Source organism: Myxine glutinosa, chromosome 4 (assembly GCF_964187855.1).
Source record: "Myxine glutinosa chromosome 4, kmMyxGlut1.1, whole genome shotgun sequence".
In the NCBI taxonomy this organism is placed as follows: Eukaryota; Metazoa; Chordata; class Myxini; order Myxiniformes; family Myxinidae; genus Myxine; species Myxine glutinosa.
The window spans coordinates 59904917-59918940 of NC_136264.1; the positions used below are offsets into that span (position 1 = coordinate 59904917).

The following is a 14024-nucleotide window of genomic DNA, read 5'->3' on the forward strand; positions in this document are numbered from 1 at the left end:
AACAGATCGCTGTCTCCATCGATCCTGCCAAGGCCGTAACACCTATCGGCTCAAAATCCTTTTAACTGTTGATTTGGTAGTTTTTACAATGAAGGAAACACGTATCGGGAGTACATACGACATCGGGAGGACTAACTGCACGCGTCTTCAGTATCAAGCTTAAATCTCTCATGGCGGATCTGAAGAGCGGAATGCTTGGAGAAGTGGTGGGCTACTTCGGCATGAAGGAGGATCAGAAACGTGGACTCCCACACTGCCACATCCTGCTGATACTTGCTCCCGCATGAAGTTATTTCCCCGGGTGCCACACAAGCGGCTGCACCGATCGAGATTTAACGGATGTTTATATAAATCGTTTAAAAGAAAAAAAGCCTTCAATTTCTCATATTTAGCTTTTTCATTTGGGCCTCCCAATTGAAGCCCTGCCCGTAGGGCGGGTACCGTTGCTAGTGTATTGTAATTCATTTGAGGAAGGGTTTTCTTTTGAAGAAAAAAAAACCTTATTTTTTTTTAAATAAAATTTTTAAAAAATTAACACATCTTCAACTTAAATTGCTTATAAAAATGTAATATTACTAATATTACAAATAAATTTGCACAACATAAATGTTTGGATTACGATTTGTGTTTGTCATGACATCACAGCAACTCAGGTACAGTCGTTATCCTCATTTTAAACAAGCCTGTGCCTCCACAGCGACGTGTGGTGAGCCAATCCACGCTGGAATTATTATATTTGCACAGCACATGCAATGCAGTACATGTAATAAAAAGTTTTCATGTCAATGACACCTTGCACTGTGTGAGATACGATAGCATCAAAGGGCGTGTCTCCAGATCTCCTTGGCTGCGTGTCACACAAACGATCCATTTGGCACCATTCTCGGCATGCAGGTGTAGAGTTTTATTTTACACACGACGGGTGGACACACGGCATCGACTATCGTACTGTGTACAGGTACACGGCATGGGAAACGCGGTGGAGAAACTCCAAGAGCCGGCCTTGGTTTCGCGTTTCCAACACCTGTGTGGACTGCACCCCGGGCGAGTTGTCACCTGTCCTGGCACACGCAGTGCAGGTGTGATAGGAAGTGGTGCGCTTCCTGGTTGTGTCCGACGCTGCGAACCTCTTCGAGGGCAGGAGAGGAATGGAGGAGTGAATGGTTCTTCCTGTACGAACTCTGCAGCCTCAAAGGACCTTTGTAGTGAGGTGTGTGAACATGCAGGACATTTGTGGTTTTGGTGTATAAAGATGCAGGACCATCGTGGTATAAGGTGTGTAAACATGCAATACCATCGTGGTATAAGGTGTGTAAACATTCAATACCATCGTGGTATAAGGTGTGTAAACATGCATTACCATCGTGGTATAAGGTGTGTAAACATTCAATACCTTTGTGGTATAAGGTGTGTAAACATGCATTACCATCGTGGTATAAGGTGTGGAAACATTCAATACCATCGTGGTATAAGGTGTGTAAAGATGCAATACCATCGTGGTATAAGGTGTGTAAACATGCAATACCATCGTGGTATAAGGTGTGTAAACATGCAGTACCTTCGGGTATAAGGTGTGTAAACATGCAGTACCTTCGGGTATAAGGTTTGTAAACATGCAGTACCCTCGGGTATAAGGTGTGTAAACATGCAGTACCCTCGGGTATAAGGTGTGTAAACATGCAGTACCCTCGGGTATAAGGTGTGTAAACATGCAGTACCCTCGGGTATAAGGTGTGTAAACATGCAGTACCCTCGGGTATAAGGTGTGTAAACATGCAGTACCCTCAGGTATAAGGTGTGTAAACATGCAGTACCCTCGGGTATAAGGTGTGTAAACATGCAGTACCCTCAGGTATAAGGTGTGTAAACATGCAGTACCCTCAGGTATAAGGTGTGTAAACATGCAGTACCCTCGGGTATAAGGTGTGTAAACATGCAGTACCCTCGGGTATAAGGTGTGTAAACATGCAGTACCCTCGGGTATAAGGTGTGTAAACATGCAGTACCCTCGGGTATAAGGTGTGTAAACATGCAGTACCCTCGGGTATAAGGTGTGTAAACATGCAGTAACCTTAGGGTATAAGGTGTGTAAACATGCAGTACCCTCGGGTATAAGGTGTGTAACCCATCACACGTTTAGTGTTTTCCGGTGCACCTTGTTCACGGTGCTATAACAATTTTAATAGGGGATTGTAAAGTGACGTCACACATTGAAAAACAATAAAAGTTTTGGCCGTTGGTGCGGAGAAACCTTCACATCCATGTTCACAATCAAAATGGCTTGTTTATAGCTCGTAAACTCCCTCCAACAGATCCCATATCTTTGCGGCCATCAGCGATTGTGCAAATTATTTAACGGTTTTCAAACTGGCACTGTCTCTCCCAACTTGGACTTGGGCCGTTCAAAAAGTTATCGGAACAACATGCAAACGCCAATATATTATTTATCGATATATACAGTGACCTGCAAAAGTATTCACCCCCTAACAATAATTACACATTCGGATGAATTACAAATTATGCAGAAACAATATTTCCAAATGAACATATATACAAACATATATATGATATATATGATATATATATACATACATACATATATATATGATATATATATAAATAACTGTAAGAAATAGTAGAAACTCCAAAGTACGAGCAGGGCGTCTCATTTGTATTGAATAAATAATCGTTAGATTAAATAAGACGCGGACGTAGCTTCAGGACGTCGATCTTTAATTGTCGACAAGCTTTCGACCAACAAAGGTCTTCTTCTGAGTCAGCCCCAAGTTACTTCAGGGGAAACGAAAAGCCACACAAGTATGAAAAGTGTTATAACCACTCGAAATGTATTTTATTCCTTACAGCAAGCGAGGTTCTTCCATCGCTCGCAGTCCTCGTGGGCACGGGGTACACGAGCGAGGGGAAAACCTGGTCTGAAAAGACTTCCGTTGAACTTGGGGCTGACTCAGAAGAAGACCTTTGTTGGTCGAAAGCTTGTCGACAATTAAAGATCGACGTCCTGAAGCTACGTCCGCGTCTTATTTAATCTAACGATTATGATATATATATATATATATATATATATATATATATATATATATTGTTATGAATTTGGTAATGCAACATCTAGAGCTAGGTAGATCTGAATAGGTAGGTATTCGGCTGTCGTGACAGGGACTCTACATGTAATAAGTTATTGATGTTCAGGCGGTTGTCGGGGTAAGATGTATGAGTGTGGATCTACCTGGAGATTCGAGTGTTAAATAGTGAGGGGTTAAAGGTAACGCCCCTGTGAGTCTCACCTAGTAATCAAACCTTTGTCCTTTATGGCACTGCAAACCACATAAACATTAGTTAGGTCCTTAGCGCAACATTAAATAATCCCCCTTTCCCTGACAAGGACTTCGTATTAAATTGACAGGAAACCAGGTCAAAAACACCGCCATAATTGGCCGCCACCGTGTACACCTCAAAAGGCCTACAAACCTGGCCGGCACGTGTTATGCCAGGACCGCAGGGTCGCGTAACGGGGGAGATGTCAGGAGTCGCGGGAGGCTTTGATTGGCTGAGGAGTGCGCAATGTGACGTCATCGGCCACCAATATAGGCGACGGTCGGACGCCATTTCAGGAGTTCGCCAGTTGAGTCCAGAGTTTGCGTCGCGAGTTGAGTTGAGTTCGTGGCAGGCACTGGGAGACGCAGGCAGGCACCAGAGAGTTGAGCGGTGGTGGAGAGTTGGAGAGGACACGCCATTCCAGTCGCAGTTCGAGTGCAGTTCGGGTTGTAGGGAGTCGCAGGAGACACACGAGAGCACACCCAGTTGGCACTGAGCAGTTCGTTGGCACTTGGCTGCCAGCACTCCCGCGTCGAGTCGAGTGGAGTTGAAAGGAGTCCTTCCTGTCCCTGGTCAAGTGGAGCCGCTGGCCTGCGTCGGACGCGTGGTGCTTGGAGCGAGGGGCCTCGTGGTGTGCGATCGGGCCGGAAGGAGCGGTGCTGGACACCAACAATACAAGACGACAAAGACAGATAAGCCCGATCTCCGCGTATATTTTGAACGACGGGACGTGTTATTTTCGTGATTAATCTCCCTCGTTTGTGTTTGCTGTCAGTCGTGTGGGGACGTCCCGATTTAGGTTTATTAGAATTATTAGATTTACCGGCGGGCTTTTTCACTGGCTTTACTTTTCCTAATAAACCCTTATATTACTTTTTGTACATAATATCTGAACGCAGTTTTCCTGGGTGTTTGATTTTAATAGATAAGGTTGCGGAGCCTTCGCTGCGGCCCGCCATTCCGCGCGTTGGTGTTGAACTTGAGTCCGCCATTGAGTGTTCGCCTCGGGAGTTAAAGTCTCGCAAATCGGTCATCCGTAACTGTGGTGTTAATCACGGTTACGCGACAAGTGGTGTCAGGAGTGTAGGATTTGAACCCGTCGGACAAATTCTTTTTTTGTCCGCGGCGAGACATCGACACGGTCGGGCGTACATTGCGTCCGACGTTCGAACGCAAAATTTGGATAGGCGAGGCGGAGAAATTTAATAATCAATTGGGCATACGGAGCGCGATATCGCGTCTTCGTCAAATTTAAATTGTGTTTTTGGAATTGAAATAAATACGCGCGCGGGGAACGACCTTCCGAAAAGCGGATGTCGGAGGTCGACGAAATGGAGGTGCGCAGCGAGGCCTCCGTCAGCGTTGGGAGTGAGCCGGAAATAGGGGAAATAGATGCAGAGGTGAGCCTTGGAACCTCCCTCGTCCCGAGCACCAACTTATCCCCCTCCCCCACCGGGGAGTCGGGAGCAGTAGGAACGGCCCCGACAACCGACCAGATGTTGGGTCAATTGCTTCGAAAAATTGACGGGCTGGAAAATAAAATGAGTAAGGAATGGAGGGAAGGAATAAAGGAAATGAGTGATCGATTGAGTATTAAAATTAATGGGCTGGCAAATAAAATGGGAATTGCACAGGGAATGGCAATTGAAGTAAATGGGGAGACCGCAGGTCCACAGGTGGATGGGGAATGTCCACAGGTGGATGGGGAATGTGTACAGGTAGAGGGGGAATGCCTGCAGGTAAACGTGGAGAGTCCACAGGTGAGCGGGGAAGGAAATTTGGAATGTGAGAGTTGTAATGGGGAATGTTTCCCACATTCTGGCCTGGTTGTTTATCGGGACCGTGTGGATGTCACAACACCCCAACCAGGGGATGAATTTGGAATTGTGCAGCACCAGGGCGGTGGTGCGGAGCAAGAGGGGGTAGAGTTTTTGGGGGTCCATGCAATGGAGCCGGACCAGGTATTTATTGGGGATATTGATCAAAGCCTGGCGGGGCCAGGAATGATTTGTAATGATGAGGATGATTTGATCCAGCGGCTGGAGACCTGTGACAGTCCCATGGAGGTAGAGCTTGTTCAGGCCCAAAGGAGCCTGGGTGATGAGGTGAGTTGGTCCGAGGAGGTGGTTGGAATGACCGAGGGGACGCTCACTGTACACTGCTATTTGGAAACAGAGGCTCCAAAATTGGACAACCAGTTGGGGGAGTGTGTTGGCTCCGGGCTGGATTTGGATCTTGGAGGATCGGGAGATAGAGCTTCTGGAGATTTGGTCCCTGTAGGGAATTTGGATCAACTGCAGGGAGGGGCAGAACAACCGGTGGTAGAGGTTGTTCCCTGCAGCTGCGGTTTGGCAGTGGGAATGAAAATTTGTAAAATAAAATTTAAAATAAAATTACAATGGGAAATTGATTTGGAGCAGCCATGGTTTGGATTGGTCCCCGGGCTGCGGGATCTGGGTATGGAGAGGTCATGGGTGATGGCCTCGGGCAAAAGTTGCCCCTTTCAAAATTTGGGTATGCCAGCCAGCTGGGGGGCTGTGATGGCGAGATTTGGACGTGGGGTCCAGCCTTGGGTGTCGAGGTACGAGCTGGGTCCCACGGGGGGTCTGGTAGAGTGTGGCGTCCCTTGTCCGTCGGGGCGCCGTCCGAGCTGGTGGCTCGGGCCGGCAGGGTCACCGGACCCTGGTGGGGGTTAAGACCTCCAGGGAGGTCCGAGGTGGTTTCTCAAGCCTGGGATGGCAAATATTGAGGACCACTAGGGGGAGGTGTTGTGGGTCGCGCTTTGGTGGTGGCACTGTGGACGGCCAACTTGGGACTGATGTGGTGACCACCCGGGCATGCGGCCTGGCACTCTCCTCCAGGGACTCTGGGACAACCAGCATGTGGTGACCTGGCATGGTGGTTGGTCTATGGACGCGGGTCAAACCGAATGGACAGGGATGGAGATAGCCTGCCGGACAACCATTGGGGCATCTGTGGAACGTGATGGTGTGAGTGACCTTCCACAGATGCTCCGTTATGATTTATGGACTCTCGGGTTGGGAAGAGAGCCATGGGGATGTGAATCGGGAGATGTGTAACGCGCCGAGCATATGGGCCATGCTCGGCTGGCATGTGTATGGCAAAGCATCCTTCTTTGGTGAGGTGAGTGAAATGTGACAAATGGTTGGCATGGGTAATCTGTGGGTTAGATGGAAATTTAAGGGTGGATTTTGAAATGCCATGGTGGACACTGTACAGTGACGCCATTATTGATCCAGGTGTGTAGACCAAAGTGTTGGAGGCTGTGATGAAATTAATAGGGTAGCAAGACACAGCTTTCAACTGGTTGCGGGGGCAACTGTGCTGATATTTGGGACGCGGGATGATGGGGATGTAGTTGTGTAGCCTGAGGGTCAACGTGGTGCTGTGCGTGTCCGAGGTGTGTGGACCATGTCTTCTGGGTGGGTCTCCTGGTGGAGCATGGCTGTTGACTGGACCTTGGTGTGGTCAAGTGTGGGTGAGCACTGGGGGGGCTGCAGTTTTGTAGTCGGACTGGGGGATGATGGGGAGGTGCAGGGGACGTGGCTGTAGGGATGCCACGCACTGCGACCGTGCCCCCCAGGGCCGAGGTTGTGTGTGCGGTAGTGTGTGTTGTGGCAGCAAGTGCTCACCACATTGGCCAGCTGGGGCTGCTGCAGCTGTGTTCCTCGCAGGGGGGCTGAAGGATGGATGGTGGGTCGCACCCTTATGGACACTCATGGGCCATGTTGGCGTTTTGACTGCTCACCTTGTCCCGGTGACCCTTGCACGGTAGAGGTGCAGAGCTGTCGTGGCCATAGGTAGTTGTGTAGTGATGATCACCGTTGGATGCGGATCCACATACCTGCCAGTGTGGTGGGGACAAAAGAGAAATTTGGAAGGATTTGGTAGGCCCAATGTGAAATTTTGGGATTGTGAAGGGTGGATGACACTCTTGGACCTGACCAACCTGCAACTACCTGCACTTAAGGTGAGTGCTTTGAGGAGTACTGTCCCAGGCTTCAGGATTTGCTTTGGAAATTGGGGACATGTAATTTGGAGTTGGGAGGCGGGTGAGAGTGATGACATGGCCGGTGAGGGGATGGAATGGGAGCCACAGTGTCTTGTGGGTGGCGTATGTTTTTGTATTGTGGTTACGTGTTTTGATGTGGTCGTGAGAGTGGAACCTGGAGAGTGAGTGATGATTATTGGAGATAATGAGGGGCGATAAATTGTGCTTTTTGGAAATGTGCTAATGGAAATGTGTAAGGATTCAATGATTCGAACTGTGAATGGGATTTCACATTGGCAGGCCATGGCAAGCCTTGTAACACCTTTTACACCATCTATGAATTGTACTGAATTGTGCTGAGTTGTGTGGAGAATTGAATGGCAGCGGGGGAGGAAGTGTGTTTTGGGGTCTTGTGGGTGGGGAAGGTGTGTGTGTCCGCAGGTACAGAGCAAGCTCTGAGGAGCGATGCCTGCGGGCCCCCCTCTGCAGCAATTACCCCTGGCAGCCGGTGGTAACTGGAAATTGGAGCTCGTCGGTGGAGGGTCTGGTTGGGCGCCGCGGGGTGAGGAAGTCCCCCGGTGACCCGTGTTGCTGCGCGAAAGCAGGAGGCAAAGGAGCCTGGTGTGTGTGGAGACCCTCACCGGCGAGGTAACGGCGGAAAGGGGCTGTTGGGCTGTCATGGGGCCAAGAGGTGAAGGGGGGGGGGCAATGAATTTGTAAGTCGGTTGACTTGTTTTTGGGACTGCGGGCACCACAGCCTGATGCGCCCCCACCATCTTTTTGTGCGGTACCTCCCCGCTGCCTAGTTGAGGAATGCACACACACGTGAATGACATCAATGCCATGGTCCTGCAGGGGGTGTATTGGGAATAAGTGCTTTGTTGATTTTTGAAATGCCTTGATGACCTATGGAATGAGAATGAGTGGTTAAGGGGTCTGTGTTGCATGAATGTGGGCGAAATCCACCGAGCCGTGTCACTCACCTGTAACATCTGGACAGGGCCCGTGGAAATTTAGGGGGGATGCATTGGGGATGGCCCCGCAGGTAAGGTTGAGTCTTGTGGCATCCACCGGGGGACGCGGTCTGTAGACCGGGGTATGTACAAAGGTTAGAGTTTTGAGTTTGGAAAGATGGTTAAGTTTTGTGGTTAAGTTAGTGTTGTGTGTTGTTGTTTCCTCCCTCCACAGGAACAACGAAGAAGATGTACATACTTGCATGATGGTTAAGGGGTTCAGCATGTTAAGGAAGTGTAGGTAGGTAGTCCGACTCACTTCCCACAGCCCTTCCTGATTTATTTCATAGGTTAATTAAGTGTGTGACAGTAAGTGTGAAGGCTGGAATGGTAGCCCTGCGGTGAACCTTGCAGGAGCTACGGTTCCAGGGGGGGGGCTGTGTTATGAATTTGGTAATGCAACATCTAGAGCTAGGTAGATCTGAATAGGTAGGTATTCGGCTGTCGTGACAGGGACTCTACATGTAATAAGTTATTGATGTTCAGGCGGTTGTCGGGGTAAGATGTATGAGTGTGGATCTACCTGGAGATTCGAGTGTTAAATAGTGAGGGGTTAAAGGTAACGCCCCTGTGAGTCTCACCTAGTAATCAAACCTTTGTCCTTTATGGCACTGCAAACCACATAAACATTAGTTAGGTCCTTAGCGCAACATTAAATAATCCCCCTTTCCCTGACAAGGACTTCGTATTAAATTGACAGGAAACCAGGTCAAAAACACCGCCATAATTGGCCGCCACCGTGTACACCTCAAAAGGCCTACAAACCTGGCCGGCACGTGTTATGCCAGGACCGCAGGGTCGCGTAACGGGGGAGATGTCAGGAGTCGCGGGAGGCTTTGATTGGCTGAGGAGTGCGCAATGTGACGTCATCGGCCACCAATATAGGCGACGGTCGGACGCCATTTCAGGAGTTCGCCAGTTGAGTCCAGAGTTTGCGTCGCGAGTTGAGTTGAGTTCGTGGCAGGCACTGGGAGACGCAGGCAGGCACCAGAGAGTTGAGCGGTGGTGGAGAGTTGGAGAGGACACGCCATTCCAGTCGCAGTTCCAGTGCAGTTCGGGTTGTAGGGAGTCGCAGGAGACACACGAGAGCACACCCAGTTGGCACTGAGCAGTTCGTTGGCACTTGGCTGCCAGCACTCCCGCGTCGAGTCGAGTGGAGTTGAAAGGAGTCCTTCCTGTCCCTGGTCAAGTGGAGCCGCTGGCCTGCGTCGGACGCGTGGTGCTTGGAGCGAGGGGCCTCGTGGTGTGCGATCGGGCCGGAAGGAGCGGTGCTGGACACCAACAATACAAGACGACAAAGACAGATAAGCCCGATCTCCGCGTATATTTTGAACGACGGGACGTGTTATTTTCGTGATTAATCTCCCTCGTTTGTGTTTGCTGTCAGTCGTGTGGGGACGTCCCGATTTAGGTTTATTAGAATTATTAGATTTACCGGCGGGCTTTTTCACTGGCTTTACTTTTCCTAATAAACCCTTATATTACTTTTTGTACATAATATCTGAACGCAGTTTTCCTGGGTGTTTGATTTTAATAGATAAGGTTGCGGAGCCTTCGCTGCGGCCCGCCATTCCGCGCGTTGGTGTTGAACTTGAGTCCGCCATTGAGTGTTCGCCTCGGGAGTTAAAGTCTCGCAAATCGGTCATCCGTAACTGTGGTGTTAATCACGGTTACGCGACAATATATATATATATATATATATACGTATATATATATACACACACACACACAAATTATTAAGGGGGATTCATTGTGGTCGTTAATGAAGGAAGAGAGATACACCGCCGTGTTACGTTTTGTTTTATTTGCATGTCTTTGACTCTTGTGAGTAGCTTGCTCGTAGAACCTTTTCCTGATACATCGGTGATGTAACGGAAGATTGGGTATACCTGTGCAGGAGTAAAACGTTTTGAAGACTCATTTACATATATTTACCGACGACGTGTTGCAGGTCTACAAGAGCTCCGCATTGTTGTTGTTGTGGTTCTTGGTGGGATTTGAATTTTGAAATGTGGACCCATATGTCGGAAAGTTGTCGGACCCCACCCACATTTGTCGCTTGACTCCACCCACCTTGACCATGGCACCCAGACGAAATAATATGGCCACCATCTTGGTTTTCTAGTGGGCCTAAGATATCAGGCATCTATGTAGGCCTCTGCTCATTTAGTCAGGTTCACTATGTTAACAAATATAATTTCGTTCAAAATTTGGGGAGATTAGCAAACCTGTACATTTTTGGAATCACCATTTTTGGAACTTGGCATTTGCACAAACACCTGCATGGCCGCCATTTTGGATTTTCAAAATGGCCACCATTAAATACATATTTTGCGCTATCTCAGCTTCTAGTCAATCTAGAAACTTAATTAAATATGCTAATCCTATGTTTTCTGGGTCAAGGAATCCAATAAAGGCCTCAAAATAGTGCGCAGGGTTATAGAAAAGCAACAAACAAAGGTAATTGAAAAACCATTGTTTTTATATTTGTGATATAACTGTATTACATAATACATGATATTGCAAGTCCTTTGAAGTTATAGGTATGGGTTTATAAAGCAAGAAAGCAGCCTTGTTAGTATCAGATTGAACTATAAGTCCGATACACAGGATCTACTAGGTCTATACCGTTCAGGAATATGCTTTTACAGATCTTCATCACTGTCTTGAGTGTCATTTTTGCAAAGGTGTCGACGCAATGCCAACATTAATTTTTGGGTTCCTCATGCTCTGAATATTCCAAAAATGTAGAGTTTGCTAATCTCCAAAATTTTTGAACGAAAAAACATGGTGAACCTGACTAATTATACAGTGCCCGACTTTGTTGCATCACATTTTCTTTGGCTTTGTTTGGGTCGAGTGTTACTCGTGATGAGGTACCCCGAAAAATCTAATCGGTGTTGATTTAAAATTATGAGTATATACATACTTGGCATTTAATATGGAATATATTTTTTGTGGGGGTGAACTTACTTTTCAAGATGACTTAGAACCAAAAGTTCATTGGAATTATGTTGAAATTATTCCAGATTTTGTTAATGTGACCTTTAAAAGAAACAAAAACCACATTTGACATTTCGCAACAAATAAATTGATCCTTGAAAGTGATGGAAACTGATATCGAACTCAATTCATGGACAGTACTGTGTTAAACTTCTGTACGTTTTCCAGAAGTATCTCTTTATTTTGCACATTAGCCAAAAAAATTTTCAACAAAAACAAAAGCTAAATTATGACGAATTACGGACAGTAAAATTACAGTTCAGTACTTCGTGTAACCCCGACGAGCATTCAGGAGAGCACGTACACGTCGAGGCATGCTGTTCACAAGATTTGCCAAGGTTTGGACAGGAATCGCTTGCCATGCAGTGACAATAGTCTGCTGCAATTCACGCACAGAGGTAGGCTGCTGGTCCAAGTTGTCGATTTGACGCGTTAATTCTGCCCACAAGTTCTCTATCGGATTCATATCCGGGGGCATGGCAGGCCACTCCATATGCTCTACACCATGGTCAGCAAGAAAGTGTTGGATCATGCGAGCACAATGAGGCCGTACATTGTCATCTTGGAAGACAAAGTTTCCTCGAAAGGCTGCACGAGCAAATGGAAGCAATGTTTCTTCCAGAATGACCCTGTACTTGAATTGGTTCAGGTTTCCATTCAGAACAACCAGGTCAGTTTTTCCCCCTGCACGAAAAGCAACCCAAATGGTCACCCCACCACCTCCAGCTTGGACTCTTGGCACTATACAATCTTCGTTGTGGGCTTCATGCACTTGGCTGCACACTCGGACGCGGCCATCTTGACGATAGACCAGAAATCTAGACTCGTCACTGAAGGTCACGTGATTCCAGTGTCCTGGCTGCCATTGACGGTGCTCTCTGGCCCACTGCAATCGGTGCTGGCTGTGTTGTCTTGTCAGGCGTGGCTTTCTCAGGGGACGCCTGGCACGATAGCCTGCTTGAACCAGTCGTTGGTTGACTAGCCTTCTGGATACAGGCACATTTGTCAGTTGCTGCCACTCAGCCCTAAGCCGATTAGCTGACTTGGTACGGCCATTGCAGACTAACCGGTGCAGCTGGCGATCATCTCTCCTTGTGGTTCTGCGTGGATGTCCTGGCCTCGGTATTGGAGTCGGGACACCCCTCTGAGCATTTCGTTTCAGGATCTTTGACACCTGACCTTGAGTGATGCCATACTGCCGAGCAATAGCACGCTGTTTCATGCCAGAATTTCGTAAAGCCACCACTCCATGACAAACAGCATTGTCAACTTGACGGACCATCTCCAGAGGAAGCGGTAATAACTTTTGTAGACGTGCAGCAGTTGTTTTCCACTAATACAGAATGCAACAACCCTTATATACTCGATTGTGAAGCCAATCGTCAAATGTACCTGTCCTTACATTTTGTCACGCCACCTGTGATATTATCCTGTTATTGACTTCTTGCTGCGAAAGACAATCAGTGACATGGTTCTTTTGACAAAGAAATCACCGAAGCGTAAAAGAAACTCACCAGATTGATATACTGAGTTCAGAAAGTAAACCCAAGTCAAGAAAAAAAATATATTCCATATTAAATGCCAAGTCTGTATATATATATATATATATATATATATATATAAATTGGTATATTCTAATAGACCCTATTTTCTAAAGGAGGTATTTTCTAAATTGCGGGATTCAAGTGATGCAGTGGTAAAGAATGCTCTCCCAGAGAAGAAGGGAAGTCGGAAGTGGAATGCAAGAGCAGAGGTGGACGAGACGGAGGAGTGGTTGCAACAGGAGGGGGTCATGGGGATGGTACAGCATGGGAAGCATGGCTTTGGGTGGATGAAGCATGAGCGATGGGGAAAGGCATGCGTGAAAGAGAGGAGGAAAATGGTTGAGAGGGAGGTGAGAAGAAAGGAAGAGGAGGGGAGATATGTGAAAGCAGTCGGTCAGGCACAGCAAGGTGCTTGGACTAAGTGGGAAGGTGTGCGGGTGAGGATATTGAAGTGGCAAGAGATTTGGAGGATGGAGCCAATATTGTTGAATTTCCTGTTGCGGGCAACATATGATGTGCTTCCGTCACCAGTAAACTTGAGATTGTGGGGGTTGTTGCAGGAGGAGAGATGTTATTTGTGTGGAGGTGTGGGAACGGTGCAGCATGCACTGAGTGCATGTTCAGTCGCACTGGCAGCAGGACAATACAGGTGGCGACATGATCAGGTGCTGGCGGTGGTGGTGCAGATGGTGCACCGAGGTGCTGAGGTCGAGAGAAAGAAGAGTGGAGAAGGAGAATGATGGGGGAGAGGTGTGGTTTCTCAAAGAGGGCCAAGTGGTAAGAGGTGGAAAGACGAGGAGGTGGAAAGCAAGAGGGCTGTCAGATGCTTGTGATTGGCAGGTGGTGGCAGACCTAAAGCCACAATTAGTATTCCCAGAGGAGATCTGTGTGACAAGGTTGCGGCCTGACATTGTCATTTGGTCAGGTGCAACAAGACAGGTCATCTTAGGGGAATTGTCGGTACCTTCGGCACGAGAGGAAAGTACAGTGAGCTGGAGGCAGAGTGCCGGGAGAAGGGTTGGCGAGTTTCGTGTCAGCCATTTGAGGTGGGGTGCAGAGGGTATATTGGCAATTCCTTTTCTGCATTTCTTGCTCGGCTTGGAGTGTGGTGGACAGAAA

At 47.8% G+C, this 14024-nt stretch overlaps 1 protein-coding gene across 2 annotated transcripts in view; it reads left to right on the forward strand.

Annotated features, from left to right (window-relative positions):
• Positions 1 to 820: 820 nt before the first annotated feature.
• Positions 821 to 14024, forward strand: part of SGPP2 (sphingosine-1-phosphate phosphatase 2) — a 79462-nt gene continuing 66258 nt past the window's right edge. Inside the window, exon 1 of one of the 2 annotated variants that reach the window (XM_078775775.1) lies at positions 821 to 1210. In XM_078775775.1, the coding sequence (XP_078631901.1) occupies positions 968 to 1210 (243 nt within the window). In that variant the 5' untranslated portion in view covers positions 821 to 967. The remainder of the gene's footprint in view (positions 1211 to 14024) is intronic. The other variant, XM_078775776.1, reaches the window with a different exon arrangement.